At 37.2% G+C, this 17,312-nt stretch overlaps 1 protein-coding gene across 1 annotated transcript; it reads left to right on the top strand.

Moving 5' to 3' along the window:
* Window positions 1-302: 302 nt before the first annotated feature.
* Window positions 303-16,593, top strand: LOC133980248 (solute carrier organic anion transporter family member 1C1-like). The gene is made up of 14 exons (XM_062418907.1): window positions 303-320; window positions 1,473-1,614; window positions 5,103-5,235; window positions 5,944-6,059; window positions 6,151-6,297; window positions 6,759-6,857; window positions 8,657-8,899; window positions 9,750-9,914; window positions 10,657-10,852; window positions 11,911-12,076; window positions 12,790-12,962; window positions 15,215-15,279; window positions 15,491-15,608; window positions 16,359-16,593. The coding sequence occupies exons 2-14, from the start codon at window positions 1,473-1,475 to the stop codon at window positions 16,591-16,593; spliced, it is 1,998 nt and encodes a 665-aa protein (XP_062274891.1). The 5' UTR covers window positions 303-320.
* The last annotated feature ends 719 nt before the right edge of the window (window positions 16,594-17,312 follow it).

Below are 17,312 nucleotides of genomic sequence, written 5' to 3'. Positions count from 1 at the left end.
AAAAAAGGCAGTTCATGTGACCATGTGTAGAGTGGTGGATCTCTCTACACACAAACCTGTACGGGCCAAAGTAACACATTGCAATCATGTGTGTTGTACAATGTAGCCTTTAAATATTGAAATAGTCATTTTACTTTTACAAATTAAAACATTCTGTAGATTGCAAGTCAATCTTCCAAGGCAAACTTGTGGCTTCAGATAAGATTCAGCAATTCAACCATTGCTGAGCACACATTAGTTTTCATTTTGGACATATTTCACAGGAAACTGCACACAGTAACTAGCATATTGGACACAAATCATCTGTTTCTTCATTGAGAGTGCATATAACCTGAATGTAAACATAACGGTAAGGACTATTTATTTCCTTATTGTATTTAGACTCCAGAGGGGTCGATTTTATTTTACTCTTAAATCCAAAGTACTTCGTATCTTTACAACATCACCTCCTCAAGGCAAGATCATAACTTACTTAATTCCGCAAATCTCAATGACTCAATGCAGCTGTGGTTGGCCTTGTCACAATGCTCAGTGCACAGTCTATACTTATATTATTTTTGCATTTTTTTAAACTCTAAGTTGGTACTTAAAAAAAAAAAAAAAAAGAAAACATAACATTTTTTAGTGCTTTGGATGCTTGTAATTTGTTCTGAAAAGAGTAGTTTGCTACAGTGTTTAGGTAGATGTTCATGGTATACTGAAGTTGTCAAAATCGCATCTTGTGATGCCATGCCATTATTTGTGGGTTCTAATCAACAGGTTGGGAACCACTGATCGAGCCATAGAATCAGCAGATTACTACTTTTATTTGCTTAGTACAATTTGAAATGAGTCGACATTTGGTCATTTCGTTATGTAGGTTCAAGAGCATCATCATAAAGACTTTATTAGGTTTGAAAGGATCGAAATAATGTGTAGGTTTGTAGCTAAACAACTCACAGAATATTGATTTAGAGTGTAACTTGCTTTTCTTGCTCAGTGTCAAATGCTCAAAACCTTTTCACAGGTACATGCTCATTGCTCTTCAGTGTCATTTTAGCAGTAATTAAGACAATCAAAATATAAAAGTGATCCATTGAGAGTCCTTCTGTGTGTGAGTGTGTGTTTGTACAGTTTGTATTTACAGTTTTTACTTTTTTTTCTATTTTCTTATTCTTTACCTTATTTTATTATACTTTACCTTTTCTATCAGTCATTTCATCCTCTCATAGATCTGGCTGTCATTATTCAAATGCTAACCAGTCATTCTGTAATTGCTGTTTACATTTCTCCCTATTCTATCTAAACTTTGTGTTCATCTCTCTCCCTCCCTCATCCACCCCTTCACTCATCTGATCCCTATTATTCTGCACTGCTGGCACTTGTATTTTCTCATTTGTGGAGTACAGCTCTTGTGCATATTAATGTAAAAAAAAAAACCCTGTCTTTGTTTCTTTCTATTTCCTTTTTCTCATCTCACTCTCTTCTCCCAGATGTTTTTGGTGGCTTTGTCCTTTGCCTACTTTGCAAAAGCTCTGTCGGGGAGCTACATGAAGAGCACAATAACTCAGCTGGAGAGGCGCTTTGACATCCCCAGTTACCTAATAGGTGTCATTGACGGGAGCTTCGAGATAGGTGAGTAGGCCTGCCAGCCACTGCTGTTATTTTGTTGTTCTGTTTGCAGTTTCTCTGTCATGGGTACCCCTCCCTTCTCTCTTTCTGTCTTTGCGACAGAAATATGAATGGGTCACAGAGGTATTCAAGTTGCAGATAAAGGATTCATCAGGCTTTCAAGAAGAGGACAGAGGAGTGTGTGCTTGTGTGTGTGTGCGCGGGTATGTGTGTGGTGATTCACAGTGTTGAGCAGGGACATAACAGGCTGTGAGCTTTCTTGTTGCTGTGGACAGCCAGACCACAATTTGTAAGCTTTTGTCATGCATTAACATCTCTGTAGTATTAATTTAATCTCATCGTATTTGCCAGTTATATACATGGGAATCGGCTGGCATTTACCAGCTTTTATCTGACATGTGAATCAGCTTAAAGCAGATGAAGCCTTCAGGCAAAACTAAACATATTTTGTTGTGTAAGTGCAACACAAACTTATGAGCTTTGTGTAGAAATGTATAAAATATCACAGATACAGTTGGTATATACATTTATTGATAAACAACAAGAAATTGCAACATAGAAATGCCAAATATTAGTGATTTAGAAACAGTTTTTTAGGGCGCTAACAATCCCAGGCCCGCTGGAAACTGAATGATTTTTGGGAACCATACAAGAACTGATTTATGAACCAATGGCTTTTAAACACACTGTGTGGGTCTTGTGGAATAAATTGTAAAACAACAAAAAAATCTGAACATTCATCTTTGCTTTGTTTGTTCTTGTTTTGGTCATGAATGACTGAGTTATCTAAGCATGCTTTTATTAAAAGCTGAGAAATACTTTGGAAAAAGTGCCACTCTAACACAGAGCTAGCACACAGCAAGACACATTCCTTCCTACATACTGTATACATACTGCTAATTTAGCACTTACAGTTAATGTAACTATATGTCTGTGGGATGTGGGAGGAATCACATCTGGAGAAAAGAGTTAAATGAGTTATGAGGTGACCACTGAGCCACTCTGTTACACCACGTTATAATGTGTATATCTCAACCTAAAGTTGGGAAAGAAGTGATAGTCTCCATTTATCCATACATTTCTCATATGACAAAAAATCCTTTTTTACATGATTTTTACTGTAAATCAACTTCTCACACATTTTAGAAACCACCTTATTGGAGTTGAAAGAAGACATACTGAAAACATAAAGGTCTGCATGTCCACTGCACCTGTAAAACACTGATCCCTTCCAATGAACACTGCTGAAAGAAACTGGCCCGACAATGCCACAAGAATCATGGACATATACTTTGAAATGGTTGTGTGAGGAAGAACATAGGTGTTGTTTCACTTGATTAATCATTACTTATAGATGCTTCACTAGTTGGTCCTGTATGTAGTACTGTAAGCTTTACCCAGTTTTAATGATATGATATAGGGTCAACGTTTAAATTATTGAACATGCATCTAGTTTGTAGATCTGACTTGAATCTCTACTGTATTCATGCAACAAATACATATTTTAAGTAACCAGTGGTTAGATTGTTCCCTCCCTAGTTTCTAGGTCAGTTATGTAAAGCGAGTCCATTCAACTGAAGTGTCTCTTGTAGGTTATAAATCATACATAGCTTGCAGAATGAGAGGAGATCCAAAGAGACATGATTCAAACAAGATAAAAGTAGCTATCCACTATCAGGCATTCTATTTCTGCTGTTTTGCTGTCAGGTAGGCAGTTTGATAGTGAAGAATAATTAACATTTTTCTTCAATAAGTGTGCAGCCTGTTGATACTCTTATAGAGGTGAGATTGTATATGCCGACAGAAAAGGTGAGGATGACATCTCCAGATCTCTTTCCTTCCATCCCTCCATCTCTCCATCTCCTATGAAAGCTGTTTCTCTCATGTGGCCTAGGCAACAAGCTTTTTCTATAGGACCGTTGCCGCGGCAACATGGAGGCAGAGCAGGGCAGCATGAAAGAAAAGAGGAAAGTGCAGTGCAAGAAACAAGAGAGGATAACAGCGCAGGGGGAGGACAAAAAGAGATAAGAAGATCACGAGAAGAGGGAAATAAAGAAAGAAGATAGAAGGGTGATAATTGTAAATCAGTTCAGATGATTGGCTCAAAGCTATATATGCATGCATGCACATACTGTGCAGCACATGAAATCATTCCTAGCATGTTCCATGCCTTAATTGCTGTATTTGATCATGATCATCACACATACTGTATATCAGTTTCTAGTAGAAGATTTTCTGTTATAAAGGATCAAAAATCTAATTCACTTCTCCTGAAGTACACCCAGTGTACTTGTGGCTGACTGTGCTCTGGCCGTAAAACACTGTAATTTGTAGAATACTATTAAATATAAGTACTTCTAAGAATTTCTTGTAACTGCTTAAAAAGGTTAACCCCCCCTCACATACACACATACACAAACACAAAGCAGCCAAAGAATTGTTGAAGGGTTTGACGTCATCCCGTCAAATGAACCTTTTCAATAGAAAAAGGTCAGGCAACACGGCATAAGATTATCTTTCTAGGCCACTTTTCTACCGTCTTTACAATGGATTCATTGGTTGTAGACAAAATGTGCTACAAGGTGACAATAGAGCAACGCAGAGTTATTGTTATTGTTTAATTTTTATGCCATCTTACGCATTTGCTGTTACAAATAACAAATATTTTGGATAACATGAAGCTAATGTGTCAGGTGTGAGAGAACAACCTTATCTGCAATTGAAATTGTAAACATACAGAACACAGTTTTCAGAACATTATTGTTTGGATATACTATTATAATGATATTCTCCATATGTGCCAATATAAATGCAGTAAATACCCATTATATACATACAGTACATAATTGTTTCATGTAATGGTTGTGCAGATCTCTTTAGCTCTCGTCACGACACACACACACGGTTATGTTCTTACTGGCATTTATTTTGTTTCTTCTTTTTCTTTAATGCTGTTATGCCTTTCTGCATTTATGCCATTATGCCGTGAGAACTCGTTAGCCGCTAGTCATGAAGAGAGGTTCTTGACGCGCTTTAGGCCATGCTTAGCAGTCTAGCTTCACAGTGCAGCATCAATTAAGTCTGCCGTCACTCAAGTAATAAACATTGGTTCCGGGCCGAAACACAACAGCACCAATTTTACTTTACTCAACTTATAAAGCAAATTATGAAATTAACCCATGACTTTACTTATTTAACATTTTTATCTAAATTATTTAACTACATGAAATTATTATCTTAATACAGATACAACAACACTTACAATTATACATGTGTAGCTTGTTTTTCTATAACAAACAAGTCAAAAGATAAAACAATCAAAGTTTAATATAATAGTATGAACATATGGGGCCAGCACACAGAGTCACATCTGAATAACATACAATGTCAAAAAAGAAAACACAGTAAAAAAAAAAGGCATAATTTCCTTCTCAAGCAGAGCAGTCTGCATGAAGTCCCTAATGCTTCTGTCCTTTTCTTCATTCTGCCAGGTAACCTGTTGGTGATCGCTTTCGTCAGTCACTTTGGCGCCAAGCTCCATAGGCCAAAGATCATTGCAGTAGGTTGTGTACTGATGTCCATTGGCACCTTCATTATTGCGCTGCCACACTTCATCATTGGACGGTGAGTTACAAGAGCCAGAGGTCCTCATTGTTATTTGGATTTTCATTTTAATGGAATATGGGAGTTTCCAACACATTAATAAAAGCTGCACAAACCTGCATCAGTTGATTTGACAGCTTTTTTCCCCCTTTTTTTTGTTAAACAGCCTAACAGGCTAAACAGCTTTGAACTTAGACAGAGATTTTGTAGTGAAGCTGTTTTCCCATCTCCCCATGTGCATCTAATTCCAAACAATAAATCAAATCATATGTACAAGAAGTAGACTCGTCATTAAACTGCATCACCAACCAACAGAGGACTCATTGAAACAACATGAACATCAAATAAATATGATGCATGCCTATCAGTGGTTTTTCTATTTCTATTGTTCTAGAAGATTAGTACCAATACAATCAGAAAACTCACCCTATTTCCATTTTTATCTCTTATGTATATTGGGATGAGATACACCAATGATATACTTACTTTACATAATATAAAGCTGTTTTTAGTTTAACCTATACAACGTCAAACAGCCCATGACTTGCAGTTTGCTGTTCCAGTGAGTTTTGAAGATGCGTCAGGATGGTCACTTTTTCCAACAGGCTTTCCCTCACTGACATGTTACTTATGAACATTTTGTAGCCTATATCTAAGTACAGTTATGATTTTTATCTCTGTTGCTTAGTGTTTTTAAAAAAAACAGTTCTATTTGTGTTTTGTGTACAGCTATGAATTTGAAACATCAGTGCGGTGGGTAGTGAACTCAACTCTGAACCCCTCTCCGTGCCCGGTGGGCATATCAGCTGACCTTATCAAAGATGGTAAACTGGTGCCAGCTAAAGGTGTGTGTTGACGTGTGCGTTGACAGAGATTAACACAGACTCATACTAATGTAGACAAGTATGTTTGGTTACAACTCATCTTTTCCTCCAGGTTGCGAGGGAGATTCCAACCTGTCCATGTGGATCTACGTGCTCCTGGGAAATGTCCTGCGGGGGATTGGAGAAACGCCTGTTCAGCCTCTTGGGATCTCTTATATAGATGATTTTGCTAGTGAGGAGAATGCTGCGCTATATGTTGGTAAGAAAAACATCACTTAGTTATAGAGATGCACTGTAAAAAGTAACCTATAAGTGATGATATTAAGGCTCTGTATTAACATTTTTTTAAAAGAGGGGTTACCACTCTGTCAGATTGTTTCACACACTCATTTTTACTATGGTCAAACCAGTGCGTTACCTTTGTGAACTGTTCAGTAGATATTGCAGGTAAGGTCTCAGCTTTAACAGTCATAACAACAGGTAATGTATATGGTTTAATGGGTCTCTGTGTTAACCTTTATCTTATCATTAGGAGTTCTCCCAGATGGTGCTAAAAGTTCCCTAGCAACGAGTTTTCTCTTAATTTATATGTTATGGCCCAAATATACTGAATGCTATAATTGAGTATCTCAGTATAACAGTATCTCAGTTCTAAATTCAGAGTAATCCTAATCTCTGTGTCTGTTGTAAGTGTGTTTGAATGTGTTTATCTTATTTTAGGCTGTGTGCAGACCATTTCAGTGGTTGGCCCTGTGTTTGGCTACCTACTGGGCTCCCTTTGTGCCAAAATATATGTGGACATTGGATTTGTGAAAATGGGTGAGTCAATACCTGACTACATTTCTAAGCAATCTTGGCCCAGATCTATATGTAAAATTGCGGACCATCGAGACACATTGGATGTCATGAAACCCTCATCCATGACTCACAAAGTGCTCTTGTGATGGGATTTGGAAAACAATTATTAGGACACATTTGTCTTTGTCTTGACATTTACATGTTGTGTCAAAGCTGCTTGCTGGAAATACTAAATGAATTGAAGGGGTAACACAAATATTAAGTGCATTATTAAGTACATTAAGTGCAAATGTAAAATTAGTAGAATTCATGTGGAGAAACCATGTGGTTTCGACAATTCTGCTCAGATTTAAACTTCATAATACGTCCATAATGTAATAATTCATGTTCATACAACTCTTCTCTGTTGGAGCAGTAAAGCAACCAGTGCTGTAACCATGAGCAACAGTGTGTTATAGCCCAGAAACTGAAATCTAAAAATTCTGATACCAGGACAGAAATATATAGTTCTTAACTGAGGCACGATGTTATCAGATACCACAACAATTAGATTACACACAATACATGCACATCTTAACAAGTCAGAACAGGTGTACAGGATTACCATCAATTAGCTAATGAATAAGGGCAGGCAAGGGAGAGCAATTATAAAGCCCTGTGATACATTACAATCAAATAGAGTGCTGCAGAGGGAGAAGGAGAACAAACAGAAAACAAAAGACAGATAATGAAAGGAATGACACAGAGACAAACAGACAAAAAACAGGGGATGGAAATGAAAGTAACTGGCAACAAAACAGTGAAAAGAGAAATTGGAGAGAAATCCAAGTGAGGGTGAACTGACTTATTGAAAAACAAAGGAACACAGATGTGCTTCTCCTGCACTAAATCTCTGTTGGATAAAAAAAGAACTTCAGTGTGTTTCCTTTTCCCAATATATACAGTACTGTGCAAAAGTTTTAGTAAAGTGAGGATGCTTTTAAAAACAATTTCATGAATATTTTTTATTTATCAATCAGCTTTATTTAAGATTCACTAAGATGAAGAACCCTAAAGCAAAGCAATATTTAATGTGAGCATGTGTGCCTTTTCCTTGGTACACTTTAACACAGTTTTGGTATTTAGCAGGTAGGTTATTCCCAGCATTTTGGAGAAGTTGCCTCAGTACTTCTGTAGATTTAAGCATCCCAGTTACTTCTGTCTCTTCATGTAATCCCAGACTGACTCAATGATGTTGAGATCAGGGTGCTTTGGGGGTTTTGCTATCTGTTGCAGGATTCTTTGCTCTTCTATTCGCTGAAAATAGTTTGCTGAAAGTAGTTATGGCTCTGGCTGTATTTTTGGAATAATTGTCATGCTGCAGATGCCTCCTTGATGGTATTGCCTTATGGATAAGGATCAGAAACATATAAAGTACCTATACACCTACACCCTGCTTTATTTATATATGAGTGATTGACAAATCTATAAATAATGATTGGAAATAAGGCTGAGGTGAAACAGATGAGTACTTACCTTTTAGTCTCCATGACCTGACAAAGGTCAGAATTGATTCAATACTGTCAGACTTCGTTTTATAAACATTTACTCAGTGCTTTATCTTTGCATTATTTTATTTGGTTATCAAGTTACAGTGGAGAGAGAGAGAGAGAGTGGAGAAAACCTGTTGAACTGTATATCTAATTGTTATAAAACAAAAAGTTGTCCCACTAAACCATATAAGATCTGTGTTAAACCAGAGGACAGGTATGTGTGCCCCCTTTTTCATTTTTACTTACATGAATACTGGTTAACTTTTACCCTCTATACCCCCAACACAGAAACCATCACAATCACTCCATCAGATGCCCGCTGGGTTGGGGCCTGGTGGCTGGGCTACCTCATAGCTGGGGTCATCACCCTGCTTTCTGCAATCCCATTCTGGTTTCTGCCCCGCTCCCTGCCCATGTCAGGGTCCCGAGGCCCAGAAAAGCCAGAGCAGACAAGTTTCATTAAAGACTCTCCTTTCGGGAAGCACAAGTACCCAGCGGATGAACATGCTAGTTTCCTAGAAATGGCCAAAGGTAAGGTTGGATGTAGAGGTTCGGATATATGATTTTCAGACTTGTTAGAGCTGGAAAACTATACTCTCTGGAAGTCAAAAGCAACTCATACTGCATTAATTTTTCCCTGAAATGCGTAATTTTTCTACATTCTTCAACTACTGTGAAACTACCGCTTAGTGTTTATCTAAACTGCTAAGCCACTATAACTAAACACATTAGAATCATAAAGCCAGTGAACTGACTCAGTTATGTCCGTTAGTCAACGATATTACTTAAGTTGGATAACATAAGCAACAATAGCCACTCCATTTTTTCTCTATTATATCAAATATTAATGAATAAATAAGCAACAATCAAAGTTAAAGTTTGGAAAAACATTATTAATTATTATTTATTAAGAGTTTAACAATCAAAAACTCAGCTGATCTGCTTTATCAGGACTTTTGGATGTGTTTTGATCATATCTTGATTCAAATGTTGCTCAACCGAATTGATGTCTCCACATAAGCCCCGCCCACTTTACAACTACACGGACAAAAGCAGAAAGTTTGGCTGAAAATGTGTTCATGATTATTACTATATCACTATATACATCACTATTACTGATGGAAAGTTGCTGATTTAGAAAATATACTTTCTGAGCATTTAAAGCCACTATGTACTCTAACTGGGTGAATGTCTTTTTCAAATTCTACACTTAGTAGCTTTAATTTTGTCACATGTCAGAAAGGGAAATGTCATATCATAACAGTAATTAGAGATTATGTTACAGTCAGCTATCACTCTTATATTGAACTGTTTTGATATTTAACATTTCTGGATGTGTCACAGATGTGTCTTTTTAGTTAGATTTGTTTTCTCTTCGCAGACTTTATTCCAACCCTGCGAACTCTGTTGGGGCACCCTGTATATTTGATCTACCTGTGTGTGACAATCATCCAGTTGAACTCTCTTATTGGCATGGTCACGTACAAGCCAAAGTATATTGAACAGCACTTCAGGCAGTCTGCATCAAAGGCCAATTTCCTTATGGGTATGGTACATTTGCTATGAGTATTTCACTGTGTCACATGAATTATTTGTCTATTACAACTGGGAAAATCTGCACATGACAGACCCAGGAAAGAGTTTTGTGCTGTTAAGATAACCCATTTAACGTGCTTATTATTCCAAAATAATGTTCGCTTTTGATCTGAGTTAGAAAAAAAAAAAAAAATCATCTCTAATGTGTCCACTGGTCAGCATTTTGTTTCCAGCTAATTTATGGTATTTTACATTACTGTATGATGCAGAGAAAGTCTTTTGGGAAGAGGATTTTGTTAAAGAAAGGAGAACTGGATTGGTTATGCTCTACTTTAGCTGATTAACACAGCTGCAGAGACTGGGGCTTTGTGAATATAAGAGTGCTTTGCATATTAAATGAAATTTCTAATGAAGTTGATAACATAAGATGAAAGTGTCTACGTACATGTGGTCTCATCAAGGGAGAAGTCTGCCTTGACCAGACTGGCTGCATATGAAAGAGAATGCAATATTAGTGACCAGTGCTAATGACATGGGTATAGATAAAAGACTATGCCTTCACATTGATGTTTAATGAAATGTCTTCCTCTGAAAGAGTCTCACAAGTTAACTTGCATGTGGTATTAAGCCGAGCTTTAATACAGTATTAATTCATATTGTCCGTCTTTCTTGAAATCCAAATTTAGCCTTTAATGCAACATGTAATTTCATATAATAGTGATCCAGTGTTTTGCTGTTTACATTCATCTCAGGTGTGATCAATATCCCGGCTGTAGCGCTGGGGATGTTTTCTGGTGGTCTGCTGATGAAAAGACTGAAGCTGAACCTCATGGGAGCAGCCAAGTTTGCCTTTGGCACATCCCTGATTGGTTATATCCTGTCGCTGTTCTTCTTTGCCATGAGCTGTGAGAATGCCAAGGTAGCCGGGGTGACGCTTTCTTACAACAGGTGAGTCACAAATAATCACACAGTATGTCTGGGTTACTGTTCAAATACCTAAATAAGCTCCTTTTTAAATTAAGACGTTGGTTAGGAACATAATATCATAGCTGCACCAAGGTTAGTATATTGATGATCATTCATGATTAATGTGACAGTTTAGTTAAAACTAAGAGTGATTGGTATCTAGGCAGAATTGGCACCAAATTGATAATCATTTTGTTTCCATGGGTGTGCATACATAAAAGAACAGCATGAGAACAGCCAAGAAAACAAGCAGGAACATGCAGACCGCTGTTTTACACAGTAGGCCACCCGTAGATGATCAAATGCACCAAGCACAATCACCCAGCCAGGAACAACATCACACCACCAACAAAAAAGTCATCCCCTTGTGTGTGCCCAAAAGCACAGCTGTGTGTTAAAACTGAGGTTTAGCATCAGACTTAGCTGAAGTGACACTGCTGACAAATCAGTAAAAGCTGCCAAAAGTGTGCTAATTAACCTACAGTGAATATGCTGAAGCTGGCACACACTACTTAACCACAACACTGTGAGTGGTAAATAACATTTTCCAATGCTTATTAAGTCTGTTTTTACTTTCATAAATGAGTGAGCAGCTATCAGCTCACTTTTTCATAGCAGCCAATTAGAGGTGGGCAGAACCCTCCATGCCTCCTCACCCCCAACCCTGCACTAACCACAGAAAATGCTAAATAATGATTATAATATTGAGTTATTCTACATCATTTATTGAGATTGTTGAGTCAATTAGGAGACGAAGCTACGCTAATGTAAAATTAAGACTTGCATTAATTTCTTTATTCATTCTGTCACAACAACACTGAATTGTTTGACTCTGAGGTAAAATAACAGCCAAAAAGTCTGCTTTCCTTTTGTTTCCCTCCAAATGTGTGTAACAATGTCTGATGGTAATGTAATGTGTACTGCGGTTTACAATAGTATTTTGGTCTTTGGTCTATAATAGTATTTTTAACTAATTGTTTTCCTGTCACAACCCAATATTTTTCTTTCATTCGTACTTCTTCTTGCTCTGTTCCTTCCAGTGTGGAAGGGATATCTTATGATAAACACCCTGTGTTCACTGCCTGCAACTCGGACTGCTCATGTTCTGCAAGTGACTGGGACCCAGTCTGTGGAGAGAATGGCATCACGTATGTTTCTCCCTGCCTTGCTGGCTGCAGCGGCTCTGCTGGCTCAGGGAAAAACACAGTAAGTTGTCAAGGTACTCAAACTATTTTTTTTTTAAAAAGTTGAAAAATAATTTACAATGGTAAACACCTTAATAGTGTGCAGGCTCTGGCTGCTTCACAAAACTGATACATCCCTAAAGCTGGATTTTATCCTTAAGGAGTGTATTGTTGAGATTTTTTTTAAAGATGTATCACACTGCTGTTTATTCTTGTGCATTTAATTATTCCCCAGTGTGATATTTCCAGTCTAAATTAACAATCTGTCATCTCTGGAATCTCATTAGCATGAACAAAAAAGGCTTTGACTCAGGACAGTATTGTTACTAATTATTAAAAAATAATTGTTAATAATGTTTTTGAACCTGAATGCATAAGGCAATGATGCAGATCTAGTAGAGAGATAGTATAGTATAGAGGAAATCAAAGCCTTTACTTAAAATTCCGTTTATGCTACGAATGGTGGAAATAAGTGTTGTTGGTGTTTTTTTTCCTACCTAAAAGAGGGTAAAATTATGACAATCTGATTTTTTTTTCACCTTGAATAATGTTTGAACTGAAAGAGAGTGAAGACATTCAACAATTTCAGTTAAAACTCTCACTGCCCACATTGATTTTCATTTTCATACAAGTGCTTGTTTCTATACACATTATACAGAATGTATCAGTGTGTTTATGTGTGTCTGTGTCCTGCTATTCGTGGTTACATATGTGAGGTTATGCATGTCTCTCCAGGTCTTCTCTAACTGTAGCTGTGTCGGTGTGGCCGGTAACTTTACGGCCAGTACAGGTCAATGTCCTAACAAGGACGACTGTGACAGGATGTTCCCGTACTTCCTGGGTCTCTCTGTCATCACTTCCTTTATCATCTCCCTCGGTGGAACACCAGGCTACATGATTCTCATCAGGTCAGATATAAGCCAAAATATCATGAAAAATGACTTTGAAGTAACTTGATTACCATTGTAAACACAGCAAAAAGGGTCATATCTCCATTATTTCATGTTTTGCATACAACATTATGACTTTTTTTTCCAGAATCTTCCCATTGATATATTAAAAAAAAGTTTACATTTGTTTCTACTGATGCAAATTTAATTTGGACATAGATGGACCTTTTGGAGCTCTTTTATAACCACCATATTTATTAAATGACATTCAACATAATATGACCCAAATTTGTAACAGTGTTTACAATGTTTATTATAGATAGATGGATGGATGGATAGATAGATGACTTTATTCATCCCTACAGGGAGATGAAATTGTCATAGCGGGCTTACTTACTGTTGTTTACAGTGTGTTTGTGTCTGTGTGTCACATAAACAGAGGCTCTGTCTTACAAACAGTTTAAAAATGTCTGTTTCCTATCATATGATTTTACTTAAATCCATGAGGACCAATTTGTGACCTTTTGCTCACAAATGAGGTCAGAGAGACTGTTAAGTTACAAAGTGGAAAAAGCTACCTTTGTCTTGCTGACTTATTGATATTTCCTAACAGTAATTGAGCACTATGATAAGCTGCCGAGTGCGCCACTAATCTTAGGTGCGATAATAGGCATCAGTTCAACAAAGCACAGCCTGTTGACTTAAACAAACACCCACAGTTCATTAGGGTTAGCAGCAGGTATTCTACACATATCCTGTGCAAAACTAGATGAAGACTTTCAGAGTCATAATTCATGACGCTGAGGCAGCCGCAGAATGCTACGATGCTACATTTCTTCAAAATGTAATCAGTGATGACACATTGTAAACAACAAGAAAACAAGAAATGATGGTCTGGGTGGAAAACACTGAACAGATCCTTCTTTAATGCACTATAATTACTGGCCCCTTTGATACAGAAGGAAATGGGTCATGGCAATCAGTGCTTTTCTCACACATTTGTATGCAGTATATATGTTGCGTTGTATGCATTAGTGAGTGCTAAATCTAGAAAACTGAGAAATTGATAATCACCAGATATATGATGGAGGGAAATTGTGTATCTGGTCAGAGACCTAATGTGGTTCTAATTAAATAATTTAATATTGTTACTGTTCAGTTACATTGATTTCTTTACAGGAAATTTGTCAAATGGAGCAGTAATATGAGTAAAAACAGTCTATCTATTATTCATAGTTTGAAGCAGCAAATTACCTGAATTAGCAAATGAGAGATTTAACCTTGCTGGCTGAAGCTGCAAATGCATTTAAAGTCCCCTTGGATTCATTGTTTTTCTGACAGTTGCATAAGTAGAGAACATGCATATTGGAGTTTTTCATTGCAACTGCTGCACAACATTGTCATATACACATGCTATGTGTTTTAGAAAATATTTGCAAAAACAGACATAATATATATATGCTAAGAAATAAAACAACTTTAAGGTTAATGCAATAAAATGTATACACAGATTCCCTAAGTCATTTATTATGAACTCACTTTAGATTATTCTGCACCACAGCGCCATCTGGTGGTTGACACTCCACCTAACAGAGAGACCAAAAGATTCAAGTTAGCAATCTGTATTATTTTTGTCCTTCCTATATATATATACATATAATATATATTCAAATAAATAGGCTTTATTGAGAGAGCATTAATGAAAGTGCTCCACATGACACAAACACACACACACACACACACACACACACACACACACACACACACAGAGTCACTTACGCATAACACAAACACACATACAAGATCTCCTAAAGCCATGTCAGCTGATCCAGTTGGAATGCACCAGCCTCATGAAATTAGTTTACATGCTGTGAGTTTCTGTGTCTTTATTGTGCTGTCCCTTGTAATGTCTTTATGGTCTTTTTTTTAAGACTCAATCGATTTTCAGAGATTAATGTAAAGTCTGATGAGACCAGAAAGAGGTCATAGGGTATATTAAGCTTTAGTATATGCCTTAAGAACCCTTCATAAAATGTCTTGTTTTTGCTGTTTTTTACATTGATCATTTTCCACATAAAACACTCTCAAAGTTCCCTTTTTTATGTCCTGGAACTTACATTAGTTTGACTGTACTTCGCAACACTAAGGTTTCTTAAGACCCACTTTTTACTTAGAAAGGAGTCTTGTTTGTTGCTGTACACATCGCTGACATTTTCTAAGCAGTTTCTGTTGAATATCATAAAAATTGTCTCTGAATGTTCCTCCTGCAGGTGCATTAAACCACAGCTGAAATCTTTGGCCTTGGGTTTCCATGCTCTAGCAACACGTACACTTGGTTAGTATCCTTCTAAAGCCAGCTTTTATTGGATGTCTTTGTTATGTTTCTTCCAAATTTCCAAGCCTCTGTAACTTGGAACTTCCAGATAAACTCCGAAGTGCTTGTGTTTGCCAATATTTCAGTGGTTTATGCCTGCTACTTAGAAGTAGGACTGTGTGTTTCAGCTCTGCTCTGATGTGATTTAGGAAATATGTTTGTGATTCTACAGCAGGGATCCCAGCACCCATCTACTTTGGAGCAATCATTGACACCACATGTCTAAAATGGGGCCACAAGAGGTGTGGAGGCATAGGAGCCTGCAGAATCTACAACACCACTGCATACAGGTAGAGCTCAGTAACCAGTATTCCCATTTGGTGATGCAGTTTGTTTGTGTGTGCAAGATGTCGCTTTTGACATGTACTTTTTTTTTTTTTTAAACCAGTGTGCAATTTAGACACTGAGATGCATCTTTTGGAGCTTTGTTAAGTGTTGAAAGATTTTCAGATCTCGTTCATCTATTGGTACTTTAGCTATTTGACCTAACATTGTAGTGATTTACATACATTTAACTAAAGAGTTTAAGTCCTCATGAAGTGTCTACTTCGTTAGAGCTTCATATAGCATACGACTTCTTTGTGCCGTCCGTGTTGCTGTACCAAGTTGTGCATGCATCTTTTAAATTTGTGTTACAGCGTCAGGATTTCTTTTGGCTAGATTGTGTAGTTATATTTGGATATTTAACCTTCTAGGTCATGTTTTGTCTGTAGAAACTGATAAATAAACCAATAAATAGAGAAATTAATAAATTTAATTTTGTAAGTATTGCTAAAATACGATAAGAGTATGCTGGCAAAGCAACCAATCATTATCTTCTGCCCTTTCTCATGATTCAGTAACTTGTTTAGTGATCTTCTAATTGCAGAAGTCATTACAGCATCAATTACTCTTCAGTCTGTCTATGAGTTTTTTCCTCCTCTTGTCTTGTAAGATAAGATATTCCTTTATACGTCTGATGTAGACTGAAAAAGTATTTTTGGTGTTCAGGGCTTTCTTTATCAAATCTATTAATATTTTTTTACATCCTTGCTTCTCAGGATAGCATACCTGGGTTTGACTCTGAGCCTGCGGACTATCTCGTTTGTTATTTGCATCCCGGGATTCATTTTGCTCAGCAGACAGCTGAAGGAGGAGGAAAGAAACGCCATCCACGGAGCCCTGGCAAATGGCGGAACAGAGCTGGAGGCACTCAGGAAGGAAGAGTTGATCTCTAATTCTGACCAGTCACAACGAACAGCAGACAACAGCACAGACAGGGAGACGCGGCTGTGACAAGTCTAGCAGAACTGACAGTACTCCGACAAACACACACCATAGATGAACGAATGCAAGCGCAAACACACACACACACACACACACACACACACACACACACACACACACACACGCGCGCACACACACACACGCGCACACACACACCACACACACACACACACACACACACACACACACACACACACAAATGAGATTTGCAGGAATTCACATATTTTATCTGATCATCTCATATAAAGCATAAATTCTATATTTGTACTACTGGACCTTTGAAGGCTTTGTGAAATTGACATAAATTTGATATAACTGAAATATTTCTCTTGAATGTACATGCTGTTAATTTTTACTTATAAAGAAAAGTATGACATTATTTTTTGTTTTAATGGTGGCACCAGAGGTTGTGATGGAAAATGTGACTTGTACAGATGACTGCAAAACTAGTGTAATTCTTAACACCAGCACCTATAAAGCTGCCTCTTTTAGGGTTTTTCCTTCAGATGAAGATTTTCTTCCTGACATCACTGCTCTGTTCTTGAATAGAAGAAGAGAAGTGGCCTTACAAACATGAAACTAAATTTTAACAAGTCAAACAGGAGGAAAATTACACCTTCAGACAGACGGGAACTGATTTTTTATTTTATTTTATTTTTTGCAATTTTACATAGAAAAGATAAGCATGTTCTTGTGGAGATATGTGTTTGAATAACTTTCAGATGGCT

The sequence above is a fragment of the Scomber scombrus genome, chromosome 5 (assembly GCF_963691925.1).
Source record: "Scomber scombrus chromosome 5, fScoSco1.1, whole genome shotgun sequence".
Lineage (NCBI taxonomy): Eukaryota > Metazoa > Chordata > Actinopteri > Scombriformes > Scombridae > Scomber > Scomber scombrus.
Note: the sequence above shows the minus strand (reverse complement) of the source record. Positions and strands in the feature narration are given on the sequence as shown.